The following is a 10,802-nucleotide window of genomic DNA, read 5'->3' on the forward strand; positions in this document are numbered from 1 at the left end:
ACTATGCAGGATAAAATAATTTTCCTACAAGAGAATATATTATTAATAGAATTTGAAAAAAAGTGAAATCATCACCGAGAGAAAAGATGAACATAGCAGCTCATCCTCCACCAGAAGAACAACGAATCGATATGTATACTAATGGATTAATCGACCATCATGGTCAGAAATCATAATTGCAGCACATATCTACCATTTTAAAATATCACATGCCAACACGTAAATCATGCATGCAAAGTTGCAAACTAATATTTCGTACTGGATATCCTAATTATATTTACTACTTTATATAATCCCCACAAAATCTACAAAGTCAAACGAGGAAGTGAATTCGGACTCTCCTTTCCATTTCCAATCTCCATTAAACAAATCACCTCCATGACAAACATAAATAAGAAATGAAAGCAACCACAAAAAAAAGGAAAAAAAATCGAGTTTTGACACTAGGAACCAGCGTCGATCACCTGGCGTGCACGGCGAGGGGGATGAGCTCGGAGAGCGGCGTGGCGAGCGGCGTCGGCGCCGGCGAGTTCACCGGCGACCTCCGGCACATGGGGCACGTGCCGCTCACGCGCAGCCACGCGTCGGCGCAAGCGGCGTGGAAGCGGTGGCCGCAGTCCGGGCCCCGTCGGAGCAGATCCCCGGCGCCGTACTCCCCGAGGCAGATAGGGCACGGCTGCTCCTCGCCGCTGTCGCCTTCGTAGAAGAACTTGGGATAAAAGGCGTCGATGGTGGGGCCGTCGAGGCCAGGGACCGCCACGTGGGCGGTCGAGTGGTGGCGAGGGAGGGGTGGCGTGGAATCGGAGGCGGCGGCGCCGCCTTTGGCGCGGACGCAGATGTAGGAGGCGAGCATGATGGTGGAGACGAGGACGAGGATGCCGACGGCGATGGCGATACCGTAGCCCAGGCCGACACCAGAGGAGGTGGCACCAACCGGGGAGGAGGAGAAGAAGGTGGAAGACGACATCGAGAAGGGTTTAGAGAGAAAAAGAGAGAGAGAGGTAGGTGGGAAGGAAAGCTAAAAACGGACGGGGACTTAAGGCGGGGGAGTAAATGCTAGGAGTGACGAAGGCCTTGCGATTTTACCAAAATGCTCCTCTTTTGCCCGGGATCGTCTGTATATAAGGCTGCAGGAACGAATAACCTATAATTGCGTATTTGGCAGCTCTTGAGTGGCTCAGTTTTTAATGTTGTAGTTGGGGTTTAGAAATGGATTGCTATAAATGCCGGAGGTGGGAATGGATGGATTTAGGTTTTGGGTATTTGATTTAGAGTAAATGCTAATAGTACTTGAAAACACTGTTTATGCATAGTGTCCGTTAAAGTGGACCGTCTGATTGTATGCCAGCACATCAGGCATGTCATACGGACGATGACGATTAAATGCTGGATGGTACGAGATTTTTACATATTTGAAATTGAAAACTTTCTAAATATCATAATTATCAGTGTATCCTATGAAATATTATAATTGCTATCAAAATTATTATGCCCTTTTAAAATATCATTTATCTAGTTAAATATAATTAATCATAATTAAAATATAATTTAAAATTTTAAAAACTATTTTATATTTGTATAAATTATTTAAAATAATTTAAAATCTATGCAATTTTATACCCATTATCATAGTACAATAAAATATATTTTAATTTATATAAGTTAAAAATTATTGATAAATATTTTACACTCTAAACATTAAAAAAATGGGTTTTTAGTAATTTGTATACATTTATTAACTTTACTAATAATTTATTAAGAGTATTCTATTAAAACTTAATAATAATTCTAAAAGAGTCAAAGATAATTTTAGTGGGAATTCTAATATTTTAAAGAATGTAGTAATAACTATAATATTAAAAAAAATCAGTAGCAATTATGTAAAAATTCCAACTAAGTTAAGTAATTTGGATTGAGAAAAAATGATGTGAATGGTGAAACTCATGCTAGATTTCAATCCACATTTGGTTACATCTCATAAAACCTATGGATGTGATGCTTATCTAATGAGATTAAGGTGTTTGCGGTCCAGACTGAGATCAAGGCTCGAACTTAAGCAAACGCCAACTACTTTGCCAACGGACATAATTTTATTTTCTTGGGTTGTATCGCCGTAACGGCTTGAAATATAGATTGCGTTTAACTTGTATTTTTTTTTTAACTGCAAAAAAAAGTTCAAAAAAAATTAGTAAATGATCATTTTTTGGTTAATTACAACTAAATTCCCTAAAGTATGGCTAATTTTATAATAAATAAAAAACCCTTTTTTTAACACCTTAACCCCTCCAATTATCTCACTCTTTTTTTTTATCCTCTAACATAAGAACAAAAATATTTGTTATAATGCTTAAAGTTAATTATGTGACAACCACATGAATTTTTCTTTTTATAATTGAGAGATTTAATATGCCATCACGTAAAAATAGAAATAGTTTAGAGGTTGGGTTTTGGATGCAATTATTTCTCTTCTTTTTTCTCTAAGGCATTTTTGCAATAATTCTACTGAATTACTGGAACCCAAATAACTTAAGATTTTGTTATAGAGAAATCAAATGACAATAAAAGAAACAAGAAGAGAATTCAACCATCAACATGAATAATATACACTGGCAAAGAATTTGAAATCTCATCTCAAACCTTTGCATATATGTATATATATATACAAGATCAGGTCAACTATGTCAGAAATGGTGAGTACTAACTTAGCCTTCTACTAGATTGTTCATGGTCATGAAGTCTACAGCTTATTCTACTTAATTTCTTTAGTAGCATAAATCATGTAGAACAGTTGCTTGCCTTTGACTCCATTATATTATAAGCCCACCTGATCTGAGGAATTAATAACATTAAATTCATACTAATCTTGTAGCAAGAAAAGAACAAGATTTCCCTTTCCTCCGCTCGAGAAATTCTTCTTGTTTATTTACCCTTGTCATGATGACCCTGCAAACAAACTTTATTTACCTCATAATATAGACAACTAAAGAAAGATATATTAACAATGGCATGGTGGATCATGGAATATTTTTACTCAATTTTCGAGTACTAGAGATAATGTGAAGGTAACCTTCACTGGGTCGGCTGCTGAAAGATATAGAACTGAGCACTTGAAGCCATATATCCGACCAAATAATTGAGAATGATCTTAGATCAATAGATGAGTTAACATAGTAGATTTTTATATAATATAATTAATAGTTAAGAAATAAAAAGCATTCTCTCATACTGCAAACAAAGAAAAAAAGAAAAAAAGAAAAAGAAATGTCAGTACTTCAGCACAGTAGATGAGCATTCTTGCAAAAAGAGAGACACAACAAATTCAACTGAGAGAGAACACCAAGAATGAATGCCTGCTCTGCTCTAGTGAAAATATTCCCTGTTCAGTGGTCTGGTGTAAAGAATACAGCATGTCGTCGAATGATGTTGGGATTAATGCAACTGGAATTACTGTTCCATAACTTTAAACAAAAGATGTTAACGTATGTGTGTCCTTGTACAAAATGTTAGATAAGCCTTTGAAACTGATACTGAGAAATAGAACTATTAGAATATAAAAGCCTGCCTACTCATGGAAGGAAACAGTATAAACAACAACAACAACAACAACAACAACAACATAGAAAAGACTCTCATCTGAGCAGTCAAACTGATCGAATTAGGATCAGGCTCTCTTCCCACTGTTTGGGTTTCGACTTTTGTGCAGAGATCTTTCCTTCCCTTAGGCACTCCATCCTCTACGGTAGCCGTATGTCTGTCTGTCGATGGAACAACTGTATTTCTGCAATCTTGACCTCATTCTTAAAGAAAGTTGGTAGGCTGAAAGTTTCATCAAGCTTCAAAGTAATCTGTTACAACTTAATACAGGAAAGTAAAAGAAAAGAAGACAAGTAACACTCTAGAATAAATCCCACACTTAGCTGTATTAATGATCAAGGAAAGTAAAAAATCCAGGCTCAAGAAAATAGTCTTTATCAGGTAGGAATACCATTTTTTTCCTTGTACTTTTACAGTATAGACCTTTAGTACTTATTGTTTACATTCTAGTTCCTCATATCCTGAATATTAAATTTGTGCTTCTAATTGCAAATTCTTATTTGCTTTATTTATTGTGCTCTTGATTGAAAACTCATAAAATCGCTTAAATTGATTACAGAGCACATTAGTAGCCTCAAAGCTTACTTGTCATGAGACACGAGAAGTTTGATTAAAAATAATTCTTCAGGACTTGATCCTAAAAAGTTCAATGGTCATCATAATAGATTTGCGAGGTGGTAAACTCAGGTTAAATTTTCGCTAATGACTGTAAGATTGTGGTCAACCATAGAAGAATCCTTCTCACAGCTATCCTCTAGTGACACTCTTGCCCCTTCATTTATTCCAATTCCCATTGATTACACAACCTAATTCAAATCCTCCGTATCAGAAATCTCTTAAGAGATTTAGACTTTGAATGCAAACATGGCATACTTAGCTGTCTAATAGACTCCTTGTAGAAAGTACCAAAAAGCTCTGGTATCTTCTTGATTCCAAATATAAATATGATGATGCTAATACTGAACGTTACACTATAATGTCTTTCTTGATTCTTGTCCTATACTATCTTAGAATATATATCCATTAATTGCTACTTGAATAAGAAAGACTGGTTAAGAAGGGTGAGCCAAGCCGTAGGCTTTTGTGGTGGAAATAGAGGACCCATACTTTAGGTCAGCAGCTATTGTAAATTTAACTCTTACAACGTGTCTAGATTAGTGGCTTGACTTCGGAGCAAATATAAGTGTGTGTGTAATGGTTGTTCCTATTTTATCATCTCTTAGAACTCAATTGCCTTCAGCGTAATTATAGTATATTTGGGCAAGGACGAGTGACCCTGAGGATGACTTCAGGTTAGCTACTCATTTTGGATGACTACTGTACTAGAAATTAGAAAGAATCTATTAATGGCTCCTTGCTATAAAGTTCAAAGGGGCTACAAGATAGTACAGAGTCCAATGAATTTATGATAACGACGGAAAACCTTTTTTTTTTTTAAAGGGTACCTTTCTGATGGTCTTTTTAAGTTGGGATAATAAAATTTTAGTTGTGAACAGTGTGTATGAAACTCAACATGCATGATTAGGTCGTGAAATTAAATAGGGTGAAAAAGATGATGCATCTAAATTTAATATCAAAGATCAACTTGGATATAAAATTCAAATAGAAAATTCTAGTACAATCTAAACAAACTAGAAAGCCTTTTAAGAGTATAGAAAGAAACTCTACATTACTTCTGTTTATCCATAGTGATATTTGTGACTAGTGTAGAACTCCAAATAAAGGTGGCGACCGGGACTTTGTTACTTCATAAGTAACTTTTCTAGATATTATTATTATTATCTTCTAAAGTCAAAGGACGAAGTCTTTCACACGATTAAAATTTATAAAATTGAAGTAGAAAACCAATTAGATAAAAGGATTTGAATCCTTAGATTAGATCGAAATCTTGAATACATCTATCTCATTGTCTATGATTTAATTTTGCTAAGAGCATGGAATCATTAGTGAAGTAACTATTCCTTATTCACCACATTAAATTAGTGTAGCTAAGCAGCAAAACGAAACATTAATGGATACGGTAAATATCATGTTAAGGAGTTCTAGAGCACCAGAGAACTTTTGGGGTGACCGAGGCTTTGCTAATAGCCTGCTTTATCCTGAATCAAGTTCTTTATGAGAAAAGTGACTCGACTCCATTTGGACTATGGAAAGGAAGAACTCCTAGGCTTGACTTTCTTAAGTGTACGGATGTCTAGCTAAAGTCAAGAAACTTGGGCCTAAGATAGTTGATGCTATCTTTATTGTTTCTGCCAGACATAGCGTAATAAATCATTTTATTGATTAATTCTGAAGAGTGAAATAATTAATAATATGATAATTGAAATAAGAGATAGTACTTATTTTGAAAATGTGTTTCCATTTACGAAACCTATTCCTTCATCATCTAGTGTTTTACCTTCTTCCACTAGTGTGGCTCCCTCTATGACTAGTGTGGAACTACAATTAAGAAGAAGCAGGACTCGACCTAGAGTGGAAAAGAATTATGGTGATGACTACCTCAATTATATAGTAGGGATCCTTCTAGTTATACTAAAGCAATGCCATCATTTGAAACACCTTTTTGGAAGGAAGCTATAAATAATAAAATGGAGTCCATAATGTAAAATAAAACTTAGATCCTAAACGACTTCCACCTATAACAAAATCGATAGGTTGTAATGGATCTTTAAGAAGAAATTTAATACAGATATAAAGCTAGACTAGTATCTCATTGTATTTCTCAAACGAAAGGAAAATACAACAAGAAGATTTTGTACCAAAAGGACAATAGCATAAAACCATATTAGTTAGTAAAATTATTATATGGTTTGAAATAAGTCCCTAAATTGTGGCACCTAAAATATAACTACGTGATTATATCATTTGTATTTCAAAATAATAATTTTAAGAAATATCTATATTTAAGACAGATTATAGAGGTACTTTGATTTTGTCTCTTCGTGTCAATGACATCTTGATACTAGGATCGTCTTTAGGATTAATTGATGAAATATAGGATTAATTGATGAAATAAAAAAAGATATTTGTCCAGTCAATTTGACATGAAAACCTAGGAAAAGATGAAGTTATTCTAGTCATGAGATTAATTAGAAATTGGTGATTTGTTAGATATGAGTCTCTCACATTTTATTAGAAAAATAATACGGAGGTACAACTACACTAATTAAAAGTATTGGCACATTGTTTGATGCTTCTTCAAAATTAGAAAAAGAAATAGGTTAACCCTATAAATCAACATCCATATGCACAACAAATTTGTGCACTTAGGTGTGTAGCAAATCATCCTTGACCTAAAATTTCCTATGTGTTGGAAGATTAAGTAGATATATAAATGTCTGAAAAAGGACTTGATGAGCTCTAGCGATGGAGTAGGGTCAAAGCCTTCCTCCCCAGCTGGGGGGAGGATGTTCTACTACGACGAGCCATTGCGTCAAAACCTGCAAAGGATCCTGGGGATCCTCAAACACAGTCTGGGCATTAGTAGGCTGCGAGGCTAGGCAGCCCTCGTGAAGGAAAGGGCAAATACCAGAAGAGGTTCTGGCCAAGCTAAAGAAGCAAGTCAATGACTACGTCATAGTCGACCCAGAGATGCTAGAGAGGTGCTGAGGAAAGTGGCGGAGGACCTTGTTTGGGAGGTTCCTAGGTAGGGGAATACACTGGAAAGGCTTAAGGGAACCCTGGCCATGCTATGGAGGGGGATAGATGGGTTCTCAGTTTCTAATATAGAAGACTATTATTACGTCTTTAGATTTGATAATGAGGAGGACATGGTGTATGCCCTGAGCAACGAGCCTTGGACGATCATAGGAAAGGTGCTCAACCTGATCCCTTGGCGGAATAACTTCCGGCCTATTGCGGCAGCGTTTACAATGGCGCCAATATGGATCCAACTACCCAACCTCCCGAAGGAGTATTGGGAGCTGGAAGCCCTCATTTCGGTGGTAGCGTACTTCGAGAAACCACTGAGGGTAGATGAAACCACCTTAGACCACACCCGGAGCCGTTTCGCCTAGGTCTATGTCGGGATAGATTTGTCCAAACCCCTAAAGACGGTGGTGTGGCTCGGCCCGAAGGAAGATGAGCTAGAGCATCGTAGCGGACATATGGAGGACATGGAGGAGAGGTGACCCTATGCAACTCTTCATGCACAAAGTGGGCATGCTGTAGAGGGCAGTGAAGAAGTGGAGCAAGATGAAGGTAGGGGATATCGAAGCCAAGATGATGGAGGCTAGGCAAGAGCTTGAGGCTCTCGAAGAGCTTGATATAGTGGAGGGGCTAGATGAGACTAGTTGCAATGACTGCGGGGACTCTACAATATCAAGTCTGCCCTCAGCAGGCAAATAAACATCAAATGGTTGCAAAGAGCTCAGCTTAAGTGGGTGCAAGGCGGAGATAAGAACACAAAATTCTTCCACCTCACAACCTCGATTCATCGACACTGTAACTGCATTGCAGGCATTTTTAGCGAGGACGGGAGGTGGGTTCACAGCTAGGAGGAAGTGACAAAAGCATTCAAAACCTCTTATAACCAGCTATGGGGGAAGAACACTGCACGGACGGACACTAACTTGACATGGCCGCGGGTAGCGAGGATCTCGACGAAGGAGGCAGACCAACTAGTTGGGCCCATCTCTAGGGAGGAGATCAAAGGAGCACTATGGAGTCTGCCGAAGGGCAAGGCTCCGGGGCCTGATGGCATACTTGTCGAAGTTTATATCAAGTTGTGGGAAGTGCTCAAGGATGGTCTCTGTGATGCTGTGGACCACTTTTTCTCCCAAGCCAGCATGCCGCCGCAATGGGGAAGAACCTTCATTATGCTTATTTCAAAGACCGTAAACCCCACCGAGGTGAAGGATTTCCAACCTATATCACTGTGTAATGTCGGCTATAAGATCATAGCAAAGATCCAGCATGCGGCTTTCGTGGCGGGAAGGGCCATTGCCGGCAACACTGGCTACGCAAGAGGTGGTGCACTCGATGGCCACCAATAGGAGAGTGCTGCTGATCATGATGCTTAAGCTAGACATGGAAAAAGCATATGACCGGGTTAGTTAGGAGGCGGTAATGAAGACAATTAGAAGAATGGACTTTCCGGTTTGGTGGTGCTCTTGGATAGAGGCATGCATTTCCACCCCATCTTTCACCTTCCTCATCAACGGAACCCCGACGTAGTGGTTGCATCCATTTAGAGGGCTCCGCCAAGGAGACCCACTTTCCCCATACCTATTCATATTGGTATCTCAGGAACCTCTCCAGTCGATAAATGATAGGGTGGATCGCGGCCAACTGAGGGCTTCCAAGAGGGAGATGCCCAACTGACACACTTGCTTTATGCTGACGACCTCCTCATCACGATGCAGGCAACCGAGTCGAATGCGGTGATTATCCAAGAGTCCCTTGCCGACTATGCCAAACTAACCAACTAGAAGGTTAACCTTGAGAAATCTTAGCTTCTCCTCGCCCGGTGGATAGATAAGGAGAGGAAGACAACTCTTTGCAACCATCTGAGTATACCATTGGCAACCATGCCGTTTACATACCTTGGAGTGCTCATCTCGAACTGCCAAGTCAGAGTTCACAAACATCAGGCACTGGTGGATCGAGTGGACAGGAAATTGGCTGGCTAGAAGCGTGGGGTACTCTCCACTGCTGAAAAGCTCACCTTGAGAAACGCCACGTTATGGCTATTCCCACATATTGGTTGGGATGCACATGGCCACCGAATACTACCTTAGAGGCAATAGAGAAGAAAGCCCGGGCTTTCCTATGGGAAACCGGGGCTGGCCACGGTCTCCATCTCCAAAATTGGAACACGGTGACGAGCTCGAAGGTTGAAGGAGGTTTAGCTATTAGGAAGTTGAAGGATGCACGGGCGACGCTCCTTGGAAAGCTAGTGTTCAGAGTGATGAATTGGCTGGACTACCTGTAGGTGAAGATTCTGAGAGCCAAGTATGGCGAGCTGAACCGTTGGGCCCCTCTTATTCCAATGAAAGCATCGTGGGTATGTAGAGATATTACGAGCCAGATATAGACTGATCCAGATGTAAGATGTAACAACCCAACCTTAAAAAAAGGGGGGGGGGGTGCCACGAGCCCCTCCCGCCGCCGCTGCCGTCTCCGCCACCGCCTCTCTCTCTCTCTCCTCAAATGCTCTCTCTCTCTCTCGTTCCTCTCTCTTAAGCTTCCCCATCTTGGTATGCCAACGCCGGCCACTTCAGACTATCGCTGTCGTTTCCACCGCCATGCTACCGACGCCGGTGAGCCTCCTCCTCCTCCTTCCTCCTCTTCCTCTTCTTCTCTCTTCCTCTCTCTCTATTTTTCTCTATCTCTCTTCCTCTATCTTATTCTCTACTACCGTCTTCTTCGACCACCCGACTTGTCGCGGAGAAGCAATCGGTGCTCCCTTATCCCCTCCCTTCTCTTCTCTCCCTCTACCTCTCTCTCTCTCTCTCTCTCTCTCTCTCCTTCTCTCTCTCTCTGGTTCGTCGGAACAGAGCCGCCGGCTGTTGGCTGGCCAGCAGCGGCCGAGCCCCTCCCCGCCGCCAGGTCCCCTCCTTGCTTCTTCTCCTCCTCCTCTTCTTCTTCTTCTTCTTCTTCTTCTTCTTCTTCTTCTTCTTCTTCTTCTTCTTCTTCTTCTTCTTCTTCTTTCTTTTTCTTTCTTTTTCTTTTTCCTTTCTTCTTCTTCTTCTTCTCCCTCGGCTTCTTCTTCTTCTCTTTCTGCACAGTGTTGGGCTCGGCCCAGCACTGTAGTAGGCAGTGCTAGGCCAAGCCCAGGACTGATGGTAGTGACTTATTATTTATTTATGTTATGTTATTTTATTTTATTTAGGTTATTTATTAGGTATTTCCTTCTTAATTAATGCAAATAGATTAATTAGACATTAACTATTTTAATAATATTATATATTCTTCAATATTATTATTATTAATTTAATTTTTATAATTAATGATTAATTAGGTATAAATATAGGCAATACTTATATTTATTATTTATATCTCTATTAGATTAATATATATAGATTTGTAAATTATAATTATCAAATTTATATACCAATATTCTTATGAGATACATTTTAAGTAATTCTAATAATTTATTATACATTATTATTTTGTAACAAATAAAATACTAGGCTTATCTATTTATTTATTATTTTATAAGGTAATGATTACATAGTCTCTAATGAATCAAGATATAATTATAATTA

General features: G+C 39.1%; 1 protein-coding gene across 1 annotated transcript; it reads right to left on the reverse strand.

Moving 5' to 3' along the window:
* Positions 1-251: 251 nt before the first annotated feature.
* LOC140790993 (putative RING-H2 finger protein ATL69) lies at positions 252-3,531 on the reverse strand. Its single transcript, XM_073141334.1, has one exon. It carries the CDS (start codon positions 965-967, stop codon positions 461-463), a length of 507 nt encoding a protein of 168 aa, XP_072997435.1. The 5' UTR covers positions 968-3,531; the 3' UTR covers positions 252-460.
* Between the last annotated feature and the right edge of the window lie 7,271 nt (positions 3,532-10,802).

The sequence above is a fragment of the Typha latifolia genome, chromosome 6, assembly GCF_019914945.1.
Source record: "Typha latifolia isolate L0001 chromosome 6, TyphaL0001v2, whole genome shotgun sequence".
Lineage (NCBI taxonomy): Eukaryota > Viridiplantae > Streptophyta > Magnoliopsida > Poales > Typhaceae > Typha > Typha latifolia.

What these genes read in the sequence shown, in the direction of transcription:
- LOC140790993 (XM_073141334.1), bottom strand. Translation starts at nt 967, where the DNA reads ATGTCGTCTTCCACCTTCTTCTCCTCCTCCCCGGTTGGTGCCACCTCC.